The sequence below is a fragment of the Stegodyphus dumicola genome, chromosome 9 (genome assembly GCF_044657685.1).
Source record: "Stegodyphus dumicola isolate Sdum_Otavi_A_Nest chromosome 9, ASM4465768v1".
NCBI lineage: Eukaryota > Metazoa > Arthropoda > Arachnida > Araneae > Eresidae > Stegodyphus > Stegodyphus dumicola.
The window spans coordinates 25,250,218-25,272,552 of record NC_140776.1 but is presented as its reverse complement, the minus strand read 5'-3'; the positions used below and the strand labels follow the sequence as shown (position 1 = coordinate 25,272,552).

Genomic DNA, 22,335 nt, shown 5'->3' with positions numbered 1-22,335 from the left:
TGACAATTTGTTAGTGTTGATGAACCTGCCTGTTTTTTTTTTTTTTTTTTTTTTTTTTTTTTTTTTTTTTTTTTTTTCATGGCGGGTGAGAACTTTACGTACTTCTTGTGTTTATCTGTAATTTATCCCTTAGAAAAAAAATAATTTTGGATGGACATCAACATATTGTTTCTCCTTTGTTGGGACTGAATTGTAAGAATATAATGTAAAGAAAAAGTATTTAATATTTATTTAAATAATTTATTGTCCTGGGGTATTTTAGTTATAAAATTGTAAGGTGTTCAATCTCATAGTGAACCTTTTATAAATTTCTGTGTGTTAGTATATTTATCTGTCAAATAACATTTTTTTTTTAATGCAGGTATCATACAATGTTTTCTAAAAAGAAAAAGAAGCCTATCATATCTGCACCCACAAATTTTGAACACCGTGTTCATACTGGCTATGACAGGAAAGAAGGAAAATTTGTTGGTCTTCCTCCTCAGTGGGCAAGCCTTATTCAACCACATTCAAACCGGCCTAAACCTATTATTGATCCATCCCAGATTACTCCAGTTGAGATGATGGACATCAAATCACATGTGAGTGAAATGTTTTCATTTTCCATCTTAGATTACAGTGCAACTCTTGCTATGTGTATAATAGGTTTTTGCTATTTATATATGCAATTTCTAGACCTTTTTGTGCTTAAAATGGTGTCGCCTTAGCACTGCATGTAAATGTTTGCATGAAATTTAATTAAAGACATGAATGGAAACCCTTATGAATTAAAACAGCTTTATAGAAAAAAATGGCTATCCTATCAAATCAAAAATAAATGCAAAGAACAAGAGAAAAAAAAAAGAAGCAAATACAGAAATTTACATAAGAGTACCTTTAATTATGCAAATTGACAGTTCTACTGCAATTCGCTCTTAGTTGCAGATAACAGAATTTTTTCTTGACACCAGTGGTAAATGAATCAAATACTCGTAGCTATCAGAAAAGAAATAGCCCAAATTTTAGAGCTACCTTCCATTCTGTAAATCGTTCATCTGATGGCACTATCTTTAATTGCAGTCCCTTTTTAGAGCTTCAGTAGTAATAAAACTTGGTTACATTTTTGTGGTGTTTCAGAAAAATCTGTCAAAAATTTTGTCAGAATGAAAGATATATTTTTCTTGAAAGAATTCAGCCCCAGTTGTTAAAAAAAATTTTCAATCTGGATAGGAAAATTACTGGATCAATGTTTATTCTTCATGTTTGCAATGACATGTTGCATAATGTAATTCTCTCATGAATAAATCGTATTCTTAACTCGTAATTAATGCAGTCATGGCAATAATAGCATGCGCATAAATGTTAGTATTTATTATGAAATGATTGTCAGCTAATTGGCATTTGTGTCTGTAAGTCCTTTCAACCCAATACTAGTCAACATTAGTATCCACAGCTTATTATATATGAAACTGTTGTCAGGATTTATATTTAAAATTTCTCAGGATTACTGATTGTTAACATGCAAATAAAAGAATAAATATATTTGTAAGTGAATTTTTTTTTATGTAACTAGTTATTCTATCATAATTTTTCTTTTGATTAATGTCATTAATATAATTTTCATATTCATATACTGGAAATTTGTTTTAGGTAGAATTTCCAGATTCTTCACAATTTTAAACCTTTCAGAAAGAGAAATTTTAATACTTAAGAATATCCGAAAGCATTTCTTTTTTATATTTACATTAATCATCAGTAACATTAACTGTTCATAAAAGATAGCATTTTAAATAGATTTTTGTTGTATTTTGAATTTTTCTGCAAATATATATAATACAGTACAAAGTCCGTAATCCGGACGTCCATTATCCGGAATGATCTATAATCCGGACCTCAAAGCCACAAACTTTTTTTTTTTTTTTTTTTTTTTTTGTATGCTTTATGCATGCACGTTTAATGTATAACGGATGGTATAAACTAGGCTAAAATTATCTTTACTTATTCTAAGGCATTTCAGTTAATGTTGCAGATTGCGCTGTTCCTTAATCTTCTAATTGGATCCGGCTTATTATTTTTTGCAGACTGTTAGAGCAATTTTATAAAAATTAAACTTGAACTTTCGATTATGTCAAAAAAAGTTTCCAATTCTGAAGCTGCCAAAGGATCTACAAAGCGAAAGCGTGTTTTGATGTCCATCAAACAAAAAGTGGAATTGTTGCAAAAAAATGGATTAAAGATATATCCGTCTCAAAATTATGTGAGGAGTATGACATTGGAAAGTCGACTGTATATGACATAAGCAAAAAAAAAGGAACTTTTTGTGGATTCCGACACCCCACTTGCAACGAAAAACAGAAAAATTTTGATATCCTTTAAATCATAATTGCTCTTTATTTCATAAATCACGGGTTTCATATTTTTAATTGTATAATTTCTGCATGCCATCTTACCAGATTTAAATTGAAGATATATAATCCGGAATCGCTGAAGTCCCGACGACGGACTTTGTACTGTATATATATTATATTATATTTGCTGAAAAATTCAAAATACAATTGGAAATATAATATTTAATATATATAAAAAATATAAACAAATGTTGTTGTTGTTTTCTTGGCCGTGAAATTTATGAAAGAATTGTTGGCAGAGTTTCAAGGAAGTTGGACTTCTTCCACTCCAGTTTTGAGGGAGAGCACAATGGGGGGGATTGGGGGATCTGAGGTTATCACATCCCTCTCTCCTACCATCAAACCACACAAGAGGACTTTCAGCTTGCCATATATTTAGAGTGCCCCCATATCGCAAAGACACCATTACATTTATAAACATCTGTGCCTTCTTTGGCATTCAACCCAGGCCCTTTGGTATCCTAATAGGTACCTCAGGTGCCCTTAACCACTATACCCTCTGGGGGATGTAGAAATAAATACAAATATATAATGAAATATGTATTTTTATGATGTAAATAAAATACAGGGTGTTTCATAGATCATGGGACAAACTTGGAGGGATGGTGGAGTGTACTAAAACATGCATTTTTTTTTTTTTTTTTTTTTTTTTTTTTTTTTTTTTTTTGTTATAGGAATGTAGGGTCTAAAGTGACGGGTTAAGGCAGGAACACAAAAAAACAACATGAGAGGAAAATGTGTTTATGTACAAAATCAACGCAAAGTGCTTCTTTGCAGCAGTACAGTATTCACAATAAATGTTCAAAAAAGGGAACAGTAACAGTAATAGGAACTGCAGCTGTATATGGCTGGCAGTGCAGCGGTGTAGTGAGCCGGACAAACCATGCATCAGAGGATCATTCACTACTCTGATGGCTGAGTTTACGCACAGAGAAAAAGCTGACATGCATCTCATGTATGGTGCTGCTAATGTCAACGGCAGAGCAGTGCTATGGTTGTACCAGGAACGGTTTCTGAACAGGCGTATGCCGTAGCACACAATGTTCGAGAGGTTGCATGGGTCTCTGTGTTAAAACGGTCATTTGCAGCCACCTCTGACACTAGGAGTAGAAGAAGAAGTGCACGACAACCTCACATTGAAGAATCCATCTTGAACATTGTGCATGAATCACCTCAGGCAAGTATAAGAGCTATTGCACGTTGTCTGCAGCTGAGTCATTCCACCATTTGGAGAGTATTGCATGAAAATGGTTTGCACCCATACCATTTGCAAAGAGTCTAAGTCTTGAAAGAGACAGATTACTCTCTTCAAGTTCATTTCTGTCATTTGTTCTTGCAGCAGTGTGCGGCGCAGGCGGATTTCCCATTGGATGTGCTATTCACGGACGAGGCAACTTTCTCACAGGACGGCATCTTCAATAGCCATAACATGCATGTGTGGACAACTCGTAATCCACACAGCACACGTCCACATGCATTCCGAACCCGCTTCTCTGTGAATGTATGGGCGGGTATTGTCAACGACTATCTCATAGGCCCATACCTCTTACCTGCACGTACAAATGGCTTATGTTATCATATTTTTCTGCAAGAGGTGCTACCGGAAATGCTACAGGATGTTCTGGCTGCCATCCAAGATCGCATGTGGTTCCTGCATGATGGTGCACCAGCCCATAACCACGTGTGGGTCTGCAAGGACTTGGGTGGGACATTTCAGAGCCGATAAATTGGCCGTGGTGGACCCATTCGATGGATACGCCGTTCTCCAGATTTATCCAGCTTGGATTTTTTTTTTATTGGGCCATTTGAAGAGCATGTATCATTTACAAGACTCCCGTTGACTCACTGGAAGACCTCGTTGCACGACTATCCATTGTGGCTGCAAGCATGTGTGAAATGCCTGTCGTTTTTCTAAATGTTCGTCAATCCCTTCTGCAATGTTACCAAGCATGTATTACTGCTGTTGGTTACAATTTTGAACATTTATTATGAATACGGTATTGCTACAAAGAAGCACTTTGCGTTGGTTTTGTACATAAACATATTTTTCTCTCGTGTCGTTTTTTCCGTTCCTGCCTTAAACCGTGAATTTAGACCCTACATTCCTATAAAAAAATGCATGTTTTAGTATGCTCCACCATCTCTCTAAGTTTATCCCATCTATAAAACACCTTGTATATAATGAAGATAGCTTTATTTTTCTAAATTTTGCATGTATAACTGCCATTATATGGATATCATATAATGTGTTAACATTTGTATTCTCAGTTAATTTGTGTGATAACACAATTAAACAGTAACACACACACACACACACAAAAAAAAAAAAAAAAAAAAAAGGAAAAAAAAGGAAAAAAAAAAAGAAAGAAAGAAAAATATTTGTTAACTGAAACAAAATTTCTGGCAATTCTTTATTTTTTTAGACTGAAACTGTAAGGCTTTATCACACATCCATTTGTTTTAAATTACCAACTTTTTCAAATAATTTTTTTTACCTCATTCACCATTGAAAGAAAGATGTGTGATTTTTTTCCTTCCTTTAGCCAAAAAAAAAAAAAAAATTGTAATTACCAATTAGCTATCAACATCGAATCCCTCATCATCTTCTTGGAGGCCCACCAGAAGCCGAATGGTAAAGTCACTAAAAACTGGTAATTCAGTCTGAGATTCGAAACCTGTGAACGGGCTGGCTGCATGGGCATTTTCGTGGTTTTCCGTGTAACGTATGTACAAGTCATGTATATACGTTACACGTATATACATGTATAACGTATATACAAGTCATGTATATACATAACGTATATACATGTGTAACGTATATACAAGCCAGTTTTCCTTAGAAAGTCCTCCACGAAAGCATTCTTTCCCTTAGGCTTTGCTTTAGTAACAAAAACAAACCAAACCGTCATCATCATGATTGAAGATGAGTTTCCCCTTTACATGATAACTGGTTGTTTTATATCGTGTGACAATGCAGAAAAATTGAACTAAACAGTTGTTCTTCCAAAATGTTATAAATGTGCGAGGCACCCATAAAAGAATTTAGCATTAATTTGTAATTAGATAATTCATTGTTTTATAATAGATTTACTGTGGCAAATTTCTTTCATTTTCCATTGACATCAATCTAATTATTTCTGAGTGTGTCTAAAAGCATATTCAAAACTGAAAAATAGAGAATAAATTGTTTCATATAAACTTTGTTCTATTAATTAAGCATGTATTTTATATACTTGCACATAAGATTTTGATATTTTTAAAATTGGCAATATTTCTGCTATTTATCATTTAAAAGCTCATTCTGATTTATTGTCAGAACTACAAAAATAGGAGAACCATGTGGGGATATAAGAGTGAGCCATAATGAGATGACCAAAATTAATATGTAATAAATAAAATACTGTCTGTCTATGGTAAGAACAGCACTCGCCAGTTTGTCTGCAGCTGTGTGTTGCCAAAGAAACGAGCCCTAACCCATTTTTTGTAGGGGTGTCTTGAAGACTTGCTTCTGAGTTTGCTACCTTGGCGCATTTAAAGATGATTTGGCGATATTCACATTTTGTTTTAGTTTCAAGTAAAATGCTCGTTGACCCTTTACATCGACCCCCAACATCCAATTTCCGAAAATAAAAATTCGATGGCATAGATAAAGCTTTTGCAGTCAAGAAACAGTCTTTGATTTTGCCGTGTGAGGTACAAGTTGCTGAATTTGCCATCCCTCTAGATGTACAATGAGTAAAAATATATCAAAATAAATTGTAGGGAAATAAATTTAAAAATCTGTGCTTATTTTTGAAGAAAAATTTTAATGTTTACATTTAAAAAAAATCATGCTATTATGTTGCTTCTTTTTTGTTTATTTGTTTGCTTGCAAAATCATAGATGACTGCTTAGAAATCTACTTGATTGCCCCATTCTCTAATACAGTATAGACGCACTTCATAAATGTAAAATAAATTAAATTTTTATAGTTATTCCCACTAGCTAATCTACTGTGAACATTCAAAGCAATTTCTTCAGTCTTTAAATGACGTTCTGCTATGTTTTTATTTCAAAATTTTCTGTTACTTTATTGCTTGTGCTTTAATAATGTCTAACAATTTCATCATTAAATGTATATGGAATCATCTTGAAGATAAAAGTTTTTATTTACATACCCATGCTCTCAATAAATACTTTTTGCGAACATATCTTCTTTTCCCATATCTTCAAACTAAACCAAAAGCTGGTCAATTAAATGGCGGAAGGAAGCGAAGGTGAATTAAAATCAAAACTCCTTTTTCCTTAATTACCAGTGGTTTGAGTTGGTTTATATGATTACGGAAAGCCTCCAGGGTTAAGTGCCTAAGAAGAGAGAGGCCTTTGTGGAGGGCTTGCTAAGGGAAACTGGCTGTGGCCCAAAACCGTATCATGCTGCCAAAACTCATTTCTTCCAGCAAAAATTTATTGAAACCAAAACTTTGCACAAAGAGTCTTTTTGCCATGGGAAGTCATATTTTTTGCCACAAGACAGGCAGTAATTTCCGCACAGATGGCACTTTCTTTTCTTTGATGTAAAAGTCTTGTATTGTCTGCCGTATAACGCATTTGTCAAAATTGTCAATTTCGCACTTATGATTAACAGGGCTTTTACGTTTCTTTCCAGGTGTATTCAGAAGTTTATTTTCACCCATTGTTGATACTTCGCGCTTAATTTTTTTAATTGTATACTCCGATACTCCAGTAGCTTGCGATGTTCTCTTCAAAACTTAAGGAAGAGGAACTACTAAAGATTTCGCCAAAGCTTCAGAAGCGCAAAATTCTGTGACATTATACACGATTTGACGTGCCTGAGACTTTAAAGCTTGATCTTTCTTAAACTATAAGGGCATTTTAAAAAATTGACGATTTACAAAGCACTACAAAAATTAAGCTAAATAGAAGCAAATTTGAACAAATACCAGTACAAAAGATATAACAACACGAATAAAAATCGCTAATAGTAATAATATAAGGCTTAAGAAAAGATGCGTGCAGCTGGAATGAAACCGAGAAGACTAATGATAAACTCTTTTCCCCTAAGCCAACGTCGCCAAACTTTAACAATAAAGCAACCCTTGATTCGTCCCTATTTGAAATATACTAGCCCTGTTGCTATAGCAACCACCACCCGCCAGTCACCGTGGCGGGAGCTGTTCTTACCGTAGACAGACAGATAGTATTTATATCACAGTAGTTAAAAAGTATATAGAGTGTGGCCTTCAGATTTGCCGAGGGTATTATAATCCATCAATATGGATTTGATATCTTTTTTTGATCTGTTATATGTGTTCATTTAAAGCATCTTACTATTAGTATCTATCAGTTTCATTCTTTCTTGAATAAGAGAAATAATTGCATTTCCTGATTATCTGTGTCCTAGTTTCAGCATTTCGTACAATTTCCACTTTTTTGTGTGTGTGAATTTTCAAGCATTATACGTAACAGTAGCCAACCCATGACTGAGTGTACCATATATGTGTTGGGTATATATGGATTCATTTTATATTTAATCATCATTTTACCGATTAGTGTATTCTTTTTTATTGGTGATATGGATTTTAATTATTCTCATAAAATTTCTTTTTCCTAATAAAATGCTTCTTATTATTATTCATGAGCTTGCTTGTAAAGTTTATCCAAGTTTTTAACAGTTATCTTTACTTTCCTGTCCCTCCTAATTTCAGCTTACAATTTCCTAACAGAGTGTGTTTTTAGAATCGTGGTTAATGCAAATGACTAAACGTGGTATTTAAGTCAAAGTTCCTTTTTCTTCGTTAAAGAGCCAAAGATTGTGACTAGCACACATTCAGATTTGCCAAGGTTTGGTTACATTCTGCCTAAGCTATTACTACGCTCGGCTATATTTCCGGCCCTAGATAACTTTGCCAGCTTAGTTGCTGTATAGAGGCCAACTACTTGCAAATCTTGATAACTTCGGCTATATCTTTTTAAGTTAAGCATTAGTTAAGTTTCACTTCTTGTTTCTTTAAGTTCAAGCACAAGTGGAGGCTTTGCTGTACGCTCTGAAGGAGCCATCTCTTAAATTCTTATTTTGGGAAATAAAGAGTAACTAACCCTTCTTGAGTTTTACGTGTCTGTTTCTGACATAAAGCAATTATTCACGTAAGTGTCCACGAGGTTCCTGCACATTTAGCTGTTAGATAAAAGGTTGGAACCCCACAAGCTTAAGAGAGTAGCTGTGAATAGTAAAGATAGTCAAATAAGCATTTTTTCTGACTTATAATGTTGTTGGTAGGTTCCCGATCCATTTGGGAGGTTCGAATATTTTGAAAGTGCTGAAATAATTCATATTTTCCACTTCATTTAGATAACTAACATTGATATGGGGACTTTGTGAAAGAAATATATAAAGTCAATTATTTTAACCAATTCAGGTTTTATTTCTTTTAAAGGTATTTTACTTATTGAAGATTTTTATTTTTAATACCAAATAGAAATTTCAGTTCCATCTTCATTACGCATTTTTGCTTCTCTTTTGCCCAAGTAAACTCGCCTACTATTTAAAAGAATCTTATCAAACTCAGGAAAAATTGCTACAACTCTGAGTGAGACTCAGTATTTCCAATATTTTATGTATGTTTTAGCTTGAACTGAATAACAGCAAGTAGAAATTGGTTGCTGTTTTCTATGGTTAAAGAGAGTTACTCAAGATTTAGTCATTGTTGCCTAATTAACTCCCATTTGTATCATATATAAAGCTTATACTAAGCATTAATGTTTCTACATTTATTATGAAGTATACTTTGATTTATGTATTTGTCAAATATTAGTTAACATATGGCATTTTTTACAAATGTAAGCAATTAGCTTAAACTGCTTTATAAATTTGTAAGCTTTTATTTTCGTTGGTCCATTTAATCATTAAGTTTTGCTTTCCATTTTTCTCATGTAGATGTTTTAAATTACTAGTTAGGGAATTTAAAACTTAACGTGTTTTTTTTTTTTTTTTTTTTTTTTTTTTTTTTTTTTTTTTTCCCCCACAGACTATTGTGCGTGGAAGCTATGTGTCTGGAAGTACACATCGAAATGGTCCAGTTTCCGTAACTAGGTCAAACTCTTTAAGAAAAGAAAGTCCACCCCAAATACGCAGAGACTACCTAAGCCGCCTTCCTCCTCCTGTTCCAGAAGATGAAGTTCACCATGTTGGTCCACATCCTCCTCCTGGAGGCCCTCCTGTTTACCAGGGTCATTATCCTCATCATCATGGGCATCAGCATTTAGGTCATATACATTTACCAAACAGTGGTCACATGCATCCTCTAGGTCATCGAAATGAAAGCAGACGAGATGCATCTCCATTTGGACAAGAAAGAGTGCCAAAAGGTAGTGGTCCTGTTCCGTATGAGGCACATGGAGATCATACACGTCCTCCTGAAAAAGACAGTGAATGGGATCATGAGCAAGGATATCACACAGAGGTAAAATAGTATAAGATTTCCAGTCACATTGCTTGTTAATTGTTAATACAAAAATTCATGATCTTCTGGGTATTCTTTTAAAAGGTGTGTTACAAATTTTCTTAACATCATGTTTCGTATGTGTGTTTGCATGTAAGAACTCTGACTGACTTGTAATTCCTAAATTTCAAGTTTCTGAATATGTTTTTATCAAAATCATAAGATGTTTGCTCAGTTGCTTTGCAATATATATTATTTAATTTTTTAATGCTGTAAATTTTTTGAATTTCCCCCCCCCCCTCACTGCTAGTGAAATTTTGGCAAAAAAGCATTTACTTTGGCTTTTTACTTCCTTGTACAAAGTAAAACAGAAGTATTGTAATCACAAAAGATTTCAGGTATCATATTTCAATGAAAATATACATTTTGACGGCTATTGAATGCAATTTAAGGATGTTTTTGTGTGACATCTGTTTGTAAGGACAGAATAAAGAACTCCTTCCCCCCCCAAAAAAAAAATTATAAAACTGATTAAAAATGAATTCTGAAGAGAATTTTTCGTAGTGTCTGTGTGTACGTACCTCGCATAACTCTAAAACGAGTAGCTTCAGAACGTTCAAATTTTGTATATAGGACTGCTATAACATGTAGATGTGTACCTCATATTTTGGTTGCAATCAGCCGCACCAAAAGTATATATAAATATATCTGATTGAATAAAAATGGATTCAGAGGAACGAAATAAATCCTGTTAAGATGATAATGATGCTGAATGATTCAGATTTGATTCAACAAGTATAAAAACATGTTTATGTAAGAAATACTAAAAGTTATAATTTGAATTATCTAGACATTTATACTGAAATAAAAATTTTATTATAAGGGTATCAGAAGATGATTTCTCATACCAAAGTTTGTAATATTACCTTTGGTAGTTAGCCCACCAGCAGCCGAGCGATAAAGTCGCTGAACACTGATAGTTCAGTTCAAGGTTTGAATCCCACACAAACAGGCTAGCTGCATGGGTGTTTTTGTGGTTTTTTCCGTGTGTAACATGTAAACGAGCCAGTTTCCCTTAGTCCACGAAACCCTCCTCAAAGGCATCCCTTTCCTTAGGGAGATAGCCCTCGAGGCTTTGCCATAATCACATAAAACCAAACCTTTCATAGTTGCTGTAATTGGATGTATAGGGTATAGACTAAGAATTATCTCAAATAATTTCTTATAAACTGAAAAAATGTCATTTTTAGTTCCTCTACAGATTTCTCATATGAGGGGCCTGTTGATGTAATTTGGTATTTAATAATATTGGTCCAATAATAAATTAATGTAGAGTCATTTGTTACAAAAGATGTGTACAAAGTGATATTAAAAGTGTACTTTTTTATGGTGTTCTAGTTAAAAAAAACTTTTGTGTCTTCAGTTCTAAAAATTTCCATCCATTCACTTTGCCAGCTCACCTGTGTTATTTGTAATTTATGATCTCAGGTGCAGATAAGATATACAAAATAAATTTTATTTATCTAAATATATCTTAAGATAACAGAATATTAATTGTTGCAAGAGGTCATTTACGTCAATAATTATATTCTGTATCTGTATATTGCGAAATACAAAAAGATCAGATTTTGTGCAGTGAGAACAGACTTTAATACCAAAATGCTAAAAATACTGAAAACATAAATGCTGAATTTTAACTGAAAGCAACCAAACCTTACTTGCATAATCATATCAATGCCAGTATATGGATAGCATTTTTCCTTAATTTTAGCTGATAATTTATTTCTTTTTTAATCTTCGTTATGATAATTTATTATCAACTGGTGTAGATCTGTAACATTTGCAGTTGAATTTAAACTGAATTCCTGTTTTTTTATGTTAAATAAAAGAATGTTCTTCATGTATTGATTAAACCAAAGGAATATCCTTTTCTTTGCTGTATTATGTTTAATTGTTTTTGATAATATTAGTTGTATTTAAAAGTTCATTTATATGTAGGTTCCATCCAAAATGCCACCTGTACCACCTTCCCACCAACCTCAGTATCCCTCTCACCCACCACCTGTGCATCGTGGACAGATGCCAAATGGCAATCCTCAAGTGCCTCCTAAAAGTTACCCTGATACTCAGTCAAGTAATCAACAAAATGTCTTGCAAAATAATAACCAGATCGATAAAAGTAATACTTTGTCTGGTGGAAAACATTCACGGCCTCAAATTCCTCAGTCACAGCCACCAAAAGAACTCCCTGTAGCACCTGTAGAACACAAAGAAAATAAAGTAAAGCCATTTTACTTATTAATTTTAAAATTTAATTTTTATGACTTGTAAAGCTTTTTTCTATATCTATATAAAACATTTTATTTTTATATCAAACTATCTTGCATAAATTTACTCTTTTAATTAAGCTTTAGTGAAAATAGTGTTACATTGTATATTATTTAAATTCATTATGTATTTGTTGCAAGAACAAATTATTAAAGTCCAAGTTTAAATTATTTTCCTTACAATTAAAAATGCATACTAATAATGCACCAGAAAAATCTAGTGGAGCTATTAATTTACATTGTGATATTATTTTTTTTTAAATACTTGAAGATATAGATTTTATTATACTTTTATTTTACTTATCAAAAAGTAAATTCAGTTATGATTTTTTTTTAAACATTTGTTTGGGTGCCTACCAAAGAAACAGACTACCTATCCAAAGTAATTGTAACTGAAAAGGGAAATATAATGTATGAAGAATTCATTTGCATTAGAAAATTGAAATTAATATTGTTGCGGTTTTTTTATTCTTCTGATACCAGTTGTTACGTTATTTTCTTCCTTCACGTTTGTACAGGGTTCGTATGGATTTGGAGTGAATAACAACGACACTACTTGATGAAATATCGAAACACACTTTATTTACCACTACTGTCAGGACAGCTCCAAAACACGTTTTACAGTCGTCGATGAACTACTATAACATACTGGAACAATCAGTGACACAGCCTTCATACTGTCAGGCAATAACGATGGAGACAGCTTCACTGCAAAGCTTCCGACTGTGCTTGGTTGTTCTCGGAACTTTATGTACTCTCGAGACTCTCCACACTACAAGTAGCGATGCACTCGACGACAAACGAGCACAGCTCCCGACTCTTCGGTTCAGCCATTCCCGGAGCTCAACATGCTCTCTCGATGATGCAGTAACTGCGATATACTATGAGACTCTTACGGTGCACTCGATGACCCACTTGGCACCCGCTGCCCGGCTGTCAACTCGATCCACTCCACAGGGACTGACTCGCTAGATGAGACACACAAACACTAACTGACTGCGGACCAGCAGGGTTTATATAGCTCTCGGCTTGTGTTCGAGAACATTCTGGGCTAAACCGGTAAGAATTCGTTCCAGAAGGTCCATGGCATATTGCCAATTTTGTCGCCAAATGTGGCAACCCTAAAACTGCTTTGCGAGGAAGCCATCTCACAGCGCCTTGACATTATTTTGTAACAATATCAAAAACTCATTTAAATTATAATTGAAAGAGAATTTAATGTTACAACTATGATATTTTGTTAAAATTAGATTTCTAAGATATTCTTCAGGTGTAAGCAGACAGTTAATTAAATGTCTTGAGATAATCTGTTGCACAGAAAAATTAAACTCCTGGTAATTAAATAAAAAATATTTATTCTAATAAAATTTTTGAGTATATTTTAGTTAAGGCTCATTTAAGTTTAATCTATAAATGTTACCTTTACCTTCTTCTCAACAAGTTCAATTTTACATTTGTCTTCTATCTGTGCTAAAGATGCTAATGTGTGGATAGATGCTAAATGACAACTGTCAAGTCTTCCTAAAATTGCTATAAATCTTTGATGAGTCAACTTTAAATTTTCTTACTTCTAAAATTTATTACTGTTATATGATTCTTAATGAAATATAAAAGTACTTTTTGGCTTAAATAAATAGTTTATTGTTTGATTTTTTAAATAGGAGTTAGTAAAACCTGAAATGCGACCTTCTAATAATAATAAACAAGTTGGAGGGCAAAACCATATTGAACAGCAGAGGTTATCTCATGAGCAGGTAAGTTTCATCATGTACAATTCAGTAGTTTTATAATAGGTTTTATCTTTCTGATGGATTTTTGATATTGTAGTTATTCAAAAAATATCGAGTTATTTGAGATATTAATTCAATGTTAAAGCATGTGAGCCTCTTATAACAAAACATATAGAGATTGTCTCCCTGAGGATGTGGATTCGTCAGAATTAATCTAGAGGAAATTCTCTTATTTATATATCATTTGCAAAAATTATAGAAACTCCATTGAAACCAATCCATTCAATAACAGAGAATATCATCCAAGCAGAATTATGAGCATTCCATTACCTAAGCCACTATTAGGATTCTAAACATAAAAGTTATGTATTGCCTTCCCAAAAAAGGAGCTTTGCCAGCATTATTTAATCTGTCTGTATACTTGTGATTCTTGTACTCTATATACATCACTCAATTTGTGTTATTACAATGGTAAAAAAACATTAATGTGAAAAAAATTAATTTAAAACTGTAAAAAAACAAATCAGTCATGTATGATTTTCAACTTTTTTACTTTCAATTTGATTTCTGTAGATGTTGATTATCTTTAAGTCAATTACAGCATGAAATCTGAGATCGAGATTCTTTAGGACTTCGGCGATTACAGATTTGGTTTTTTTCCAGATATTAAGATCATCAGTTTAAGTATAATTAGATGCCATGTAGAAATTGTAAAATTAGAAATATGAAGTAATGAAGAATTTATATGACCTTAAGAGAAAGTTTACAATAAAAAAACTCAATATTTGATTGTTGGCTTTATTAAACTTTTTTTTCAGTGTAAGTTGCTTCATTTTTTATGCTAATACTTTTTAATTCTACAGATAGATATAATTTCTTGTTCAGTTACAAAGTTTCATCCTTCAAGTCCTATAATTTCCTTGTCAAGAATTCCCTGTAAATTGTGAATCAAAATTTTTTCATTCTCAAATATTCTCTGTCATTTTCTTCATTTTCGGTACTGATATTTTCTGGGTTTTGAACTATAATACAGATTTCGCTGTTTGTTAATTGATTGATCATTGGGGCATTTTCATTGCAGAAGAATCTTCTAGTATATCATCTTCATTTATTACCACTTTTCCATATTTCTTCACAAATTCAGTTAATTGGATTTATGCAGCTGTCATCATAAAGCTTATCTAGCTTCTGCTATACACTGTTGGCAATTCAGTATAAGATTAGTAACTAAAGACATGTTGTCCTGCTAAATCTTGTCTTGTTTCTGTTGCACACTGACGCATCTATATGTGTGTGTAATCATCATCAACATAAACCAACATTAAAGGTTACCATGGTCTGTGTTATTCAATTACTGATGTTTAAAAAAATGTTTAGACATCACTGCAAGTCATTTCTCAAGCAGCAGTGTGTAGATAGGGAGCAAAAAGTAATAAATAATGATTCATCTTGTTGTGATTCGAGGTATAAATTATTTCATAGATGTAAAATCAGTCATGTTTCGATGTAGAATGTTTCAGTTTGAGATGTATGAAGACCAGAAAGGCGACTACAGAGCTAAATTATTGATCATACAGATTTATGTTAATAAATGATTGTTTCTTCAGTATGGAGGTAAATGCCAAAATGAAATTGAGAATGTGGACTGTCCACATGTTATACTATGAAAAAATATCAAATGGGTGTGCATGAAGCATACCAAAAAAAATTTCTAAAAAAAAGGTTGCTGGATTTTGGCCTTTGTACTTTATTTTGTTTTATGTATTATGTTCTTTTATGTATTGCTAAATTTGTAAGAGTGTTTAATTGCTTCCTTAACCCCTTCGCGCCGACTGTCACGTATACGTGCCAGCAACGAACACACTTACCTACCGGGCGACACGCAGGCGTGCCAGAGGATTGTTCCGTTCTCTACCGACTGTCACGTATTTGTGCCAGTACTTTGGAACGTTTTTCAAACTATAATTTCTGCCACAAGATGGCACTGTATGTCCATATGGTTTCAGATACATGTAAATTAGACCTTCTACTTGAAATGAGAGAAGCATGACTCACATACACGTGTTTTTGATTATATAAACAAACGGGGAAATAAATGTTTCCGAATGGCGTGATTTATGACGTCTCTTTAAATCGCACTTTATTCGCACATGGTAGTTGTTTACTGTAATTAGAGAAGTTTTATTTGCTCTAAAGCGTTGGGTATTTCGGTTTGCAGTTCAGTTTTTAGAAAATTATTAGATCTTGTTAGACGTGAATTCTTTGTTTTTACCGTTGCAATGTCGAAGCGTTGAAAATGTTTAACAGAGCATGAAATAGCAGAAATGATGCAAAATATTTCAGATATTGATTCTGAAATTCTGATATTCTGATATTGATTCTGAAAGATTAACTGAAAGACGTTTTCCAAAACTTTGTTCAGAAGAGACTGATAAGAAAATGCGACGACGATGCTTCGTTTGTTCACATTACCGGAAAAATCCTTCAAAACGGCAAATGAGTTATTACGAGTGCAAGGAATGTAACGTAGGACTGTGTGTAGATCCCTGTTTTCAAATTTTTCATACGAAAAGAGAATTTTAAGTAATATATTTAGTTTTCAGATGTATAATGTTAAAATTCATAAAATGGTGAGTAATTAAAATAAAATGTGTAAAACATTTAAACAAGAAATAAGGTAATTAAAGTATATATATAAAAATATTTATAAAGCATAAGCCGTTTAAATACTCTATAGAGCATTATTAAACAATGCGTTGATACTTCGGAAATTTCATGGATTTAGGCTTAGTAGCAAAAAAGCCCCCGGCCCTGGAGAGACGCTCGCGTAAGACACTGCCAGCCTCAGCGATAAGCGCGCTTTTTCGCTACCCAGCTCGAAGGGGTTAAAAAGGGCAATTATGCAAATGTTTACAGTCAGCTCCTGACTTAGGGGATGATGTGCATGTTAATTCACAGTTAATCCAAAGCCAGTTTAAAAAAAAAGTCAAGATAAATAACTATAATATATAGCAAGAAAAATTCTATAAGGCAATTTACGTGTACAGTAATTTCAGGAACTGTGGTAATAAAATTTCAAATCAGCTTTATCAATAAATAAATTAAAATACAGTAAATGCAAAAAAAAGACAGTTAAAATATGCATAAAATGGTCAGTCAAAACTTTATTTCTTTGCTGAGTGGGCTTTTTTTTAAGATCGATGATCTTATCTTGTGTAGTGTCATTTTTGTGAGTCGGCAGACTATCTTCTTGCTCTTCCAAGTAGTCCAGAAAGCATTCAATGTGATAAAGTGCAGCTGCATGCATGACCTTATCATCAGCAGACTGCTCCTTGCCTCCACTCTGCTCCCCTTCCCTGTCACTTGATATTTCTTCCACCCCTTGCATGAACAGATTGCTGTTCTGTGTGGAAACATTTAGAAATGTTTTCTTCATCCACATGTTCACTATTAGGCACACCTTTTGCAAGCAATCTGAGCAAGAAAACCTGGTGACACCTCCGTGACTGTATCAAAACATAAAATACTTTCATATTCTTACAAGTCCAGAAGAGTTGTTTTCCCAAGATTTAATTAGTGTTGAGAATTTCACTTTCTGCCATGCAGGACAACTCTCATAGATAGTATCCAGAATTGAAAAGTTTTGAGATCCTGATCTTCCTCGATCAATTTACGTAACACAACAGAACTATAGTTTCACTTGACTGACGCAATATCACCCCAGTCCATTGTATCTATTAGAGCTGTCATGTTAGGCAGCAAGTACTTTTCAGGAAATTGTCCATCTCTTGATTTTAACGTAAATTCACTTGAGTGGGTGGTAAATTGTATAAAATTAACGCTGTTCTTTCAGGAAGGCCCTGTGATTTTAAAAACTGTCACCCGAGGCACAAATTTTGTATCGCCACTGCTGAAATATGATTCTATTTATCCATCCTTTTTTTTTTTTTTTTCTGATTGAAATAGTGCCTTGGTAAGTTGGCTGCTTCCCCTGCCTTTAAAAAACTGATTTTTTCACCCTTCCAATCACAACTAGTTTCAATTTGTGGCTCCCTGCTGCATTAGAGCATGTCATTATTGTCCCCTGAGATTACTAATTGCTGGAAAAAAAGTATTTAGCTTTTTCTGCACAAATCGGTCCATTTATTGGGTTTCCCTGTGGTCTCGGCTGACGAAACCACTTCAGCATGACCTTATCTAAGTCCTTGTAAGATGACCTTTTTCATTGCTTTCCTTTCTTTCATTCTTACAACAGAATCATATGCACATGCAAACCACCTAAGTTGATCCTTTTTCTATAATAAATCATGCACAGTCTGCTCACCAGCCTCATACTGCAAAGACACTGATTTCATGTTTGATCCATTCTCTACTTTACTTACTGTTTCTAGCATCTGATAAATGGAAAGAACAACATGCGTCTGTTTTTTTTTTTTTCTGACATTTTGCAAGCAATACTAATTACAGTAATTCATAGCCACTTGTAAATTAAAAATCTAAGTTTTCTCTTGAAGCATCCAAGCAAGTTCTAAAAATAGCAATTTCCGTTTCAGCAAAAGTAGAAAGAGTGTTTGCCTACCAGAACTTCTTCAATTACTGTATCTCACATGTTTAATCAGGAGGAGAATAAGACATTTGTTAAAAATGTGTTGGAAATGGGAAAGGCAGATGGAGAAATAAGCCACAAAAGTCGTCAACTAAAATAATAATATTTTTTGCACCAAAGCTGCTTTCTCCTTCACACTCTCTCTCTCTCTCTCTCTCTTTCTTTTTTTTTTTTTTTTTTTTTTTTTTTTTTTTTTTTTTTTTTAAGCAGCTCCCGGTTAAGCCTCATTCCAGTTAATCTGACCCTAATAAATCGGGAGTTGACTGTATTGCCCAGTGATATTTGCTTCTTCCAAGAAAGTCGTAGTATTATATCTGTATGTACTAAGTAACTAAGAAGATTTTTTGTAAATTTATATTTTTATTTATAGTTTCGTGCTGCTTTACAAATGGTTGTTAGCCCTGGTGATCCTAGAGACAATCTCGAAAATTTCATAAAAATTGGTGAAGGATCAACTGGAATTGTTTGTATTGCATCAGAAATTTCAACTGGTCGCCAAGTTGCTGTTAAGAAAATGGATCTGCATAAGCAGCAACGACGGGAGCTGTTATTTAATGAGGTTAGACTATTACTTTATTCACATTTTTCAGAACTACTGAAATATTTCTCATTTTCTGTTATGAAAATAAACTAATTTTAAAATACTTGTTAGGAAATAAATATTTTAAATGAATAATGTCTCACATAAACTATTTACAGATTTTTTGCTGTACGGTCATATTTAAAAACAAATTTCTTTTCAAATATGAAGGAATTATGTTATCTGTTTATTAAATTCGGTATAATTTGGTTAAAATGGCCTAAATTGCTATTACAGGTTGTAATCATGAGAGATTATCATCATCCAAATATTGTTGAAATGTTTGATAGCTTCCTTGTGGGTGATGAATTATGGGTAGTAATGGAGTTTTTGGAAGGAGGTGCTTTAACTGATATAGTGACACATGCTAGAATGGATGAAGAGCAGATTGCTACTGTTTGTAAGCAGTGTCTCAAGGCTTTAGCGTTTCTTCATTCTCAGGGTGTTATTCACAGAGATATCAAAAGTGATTCTATTCTACTTGCTAATGATGGCAGAGTAAGTGATTGAAATTTCTTTTGAAGTGGCTATTTCTTGTATGTTTCTAGCAATTTAATAATCTTTAAAATTTGTCAGTTTCTTTTATTGTTTTCTCAGAGATTAAGTTTTTCATGATTTTATATTAATAATTGTGTATTATTTAGGTAAAACTATCTGATTTTGGCTTTTGTGCACAAGTTTCAAATGACCTTCCCAATAGGAAATCACTTGTTGGCACACCTTATTGGATGGCTCCAGAAGTAATATCTCGTTTACCCTATGGCCCAGAGGTAATTAACTTACAGAAACCTTCTTCTTTCTTTAGTTTTTAAGGGGAGGAGCTAAAAGATTACATAAGTGCACTTAATTTTTTTATACTTTAGATGCGTTTCCCAAAGTATAGAAAATTATTTCAGAATATAGCATTTTCCAAAGTATAGAAAATTATTTCAGAATATAGCATTTCCCAAAGTATAGAAAATTATTTCAGAATATAATATTAAAAAAAAATTCTTTTACATGTGTTACAAAGTAATCAAGGCTAAATGGAATGGACTAAAAGTTCCATTTTCCAGATATCAGAATTAATAGTAAAGTATAATTTTATATCAGAATCAAAAATTTGTATTATTTTGATAAAAAATGCTCTTGTATTATATTACAAATTGTTGTAAATATTTGTGTTTATTTGATTGAATGTGGGTTTTATATATTTCCATATATATATGTATTCAATGTCATATATTATCTTTATTTATTTAGTAACTTTATTGTGTATTTTTATTTAATCAAATTTGTGGTCAATTCTTTTGCTTATAAGTATTGTTTGTATTGTGTTTATGTATTGTCATCTATCTTTTAATTAATTCTTAATAGATCAACATTTGAGTTGTAAATATAGTTCAGTTAGAATTGAGGGTGTGAGGAAAAGTTCTCTAACTGGGTTTCAGTGGCATTATGGATGTCGGGGGAAAACTCATTTTTAAAATCATTGAGCCTTATACCTGTCACTAGTCCCACTTGTCTTTGCACACATTGCAAAAAGCATGTTTTAGCTTGACAAAACTTGAATTTTTTGATTTTTTAAAATGTCCAAAAAGCACTTAAAATATTCTACAGTAACTTCTGTGCCATCCTGTATTGTTTAAATTTAGAATAACAAAAGCTCAGGTAGTTTTCATTGTAGGTATTTTTAAGCAAAGGAATTTTACCTACCCCACTCATGAAGTCTCGCATTTCATAAATAGACATGCTTTCTGTTCTTATAATGGGTTAGTGGAACTTATTTTGTTGTGGATTCTCTAGCTACAGGTATACCATTTCATATCAGTGCTATATTATTATTTTCATTTACGGAGGAATCACTTTTGATGATAGCAACCATAAAAGTGATCCTTTAATTTTATGCTTTATTTGTTAGACTGAGTGAATAAGAATAGAATATAAAAAATGTAGATGCTACTTATAATCACTTTGTTAAATTGTGCAATTGTTTGCAGGCAACTATAAGGATGTTGATTTGATGAATTGTAGAAAAATTTTATGAGCAAAAATGAACACTGTTCTTGCAAGACAATTTCCTTCACATATCATGTGTAATACAAAATTGATAAATGTATTTTGACAAATTTGGCATAATTAACTGCTCTGTAGACACTGAAATTTTTTTAAATTCAAAAGATGCTAAAGAACCAGCACAAGCACAATCAGAAAAGAAATTGACCAAAGTACTTAGAAGCCAAAGCATTAGTATTAGTTCCGGGGAGAATATGATCTTGGGGAACTTAAACTTTTGGATGACTGTACAGTGAATGGGATGAAGTTGAGCCATCCCTTTCCATGCTTAACAAAAGGGCTTGAGCAGATGATATAAGCACTCTTATTGGCTGTTTATGATCTCTTGAGATTATCATGGTTTCAACAAAAATCTTGTTCACACAGCACATAATCAGTGACCATCATTCTATTTACTTTGCAGTGCAAGAAGCACCATTGAAACCTGAACAGCAATTCAAACTATAAAAATGTCTTTCGCAAAAAAGATAATCTGTGCATTGATTGTGTCTTCATTGGTGTTAAGTCTTCTGACCTTGCTTGACTATCCACTTAAAGTATTTCTCTAGCAACCTGTCTTCAAGCTGTCATTGTGTATATGGTCTCACAGTGAGCACCTTAAGTAGCATAATTTGAATGGATTAACAGATCAATACCATATATCCTTTTTATTTATAAGTGATATCAATAACCACAATCCTGTGTGGGGGAAATCTAAGGTAAAAATGTACATGATAGGTAAAGCATCATCATCATCAACCTTTGTACCCCTTAATAACAGAGAGCAAACACCAGTCTGCAAGAACTTTTATTAAACTTTTATTTAAACACCAGTCTGCAAGAAGTATTGATCTCATTACCTCTGTTTCTGTTCTGCAAATTAAGGATTGGAAATGATCTTCATGACAGTGCTAACTTTCTTATTTTTGTTACTTTTGCAGGTAATGAAATTGTAGATCCCCAATGTTTCATTTTGAATGAAGTAGATTGGTCTCTTTTTCTCCTTTTATGATATCACTGACTGAATGGTAAATTTTGATGATATGCCTGTAGACAAAGCAATAAATAAATTTAAAAAAGAAATCTTAAAAAGGTGTCCTACGTGTTATTGTATTCAAGTTAAAAATAAACCTTTTTGAACCGCTTGCCTGATTATCCGAGGTTCGTATGTTTTGCAGTTGATTATTATCCCGAGAAAACTCGGGCAAAGCAGAATTTGTCAGTACAATTTG

General features: G+C 33.0%; 1 protein-coding gene across 2 annotated transcripts in view; it reads left to right on the top strand.

Moving 5' to 3' along the window:
* Positions 1 to 22,335, top strand: part of mbt (serine/threonine-protein kinase PAK mbt) — a 104,679-nt gene that overhangs the window by 62,311 nt on the left and 20,033 nt on the right. For both annotated transcript variants that reach the window (XM_035360531.2, XM_035360530.2), the window contains exons 2-8: positions 362 to 581; positions 9,413 to 9,847; positions 11,825 to 12,106; positions 13,815 to 13,907; positions 18,860 to 19,048; positions 19,307 to 19,567; positions 19,714 to 19,839. In XM_035360531.2, coding sequence (XP_035216422.1) covers positions 372 to 581; positions 9,413 to 9,847; positions 11,825 to 12,106; positions 13,815 to 13,907; positions 18,860 to 19,048; positions 19,307 to 19,567; positions 19,714 to 19,839 — 1,596 coding nt within the window. In that variant the 5' untranslated portion in view covers positions 362 to 371. The remainder of the gene's footprint in view (positions 1 to 361; positions 582 to 9,412; positions 9,848 to 11,824; positions 12,107 to 13,814; positions 13,908 to 18,859; positions 19,049 to 19,306; positions 19,568 to 19,713; positions 19,840 to 22,335) is intronic.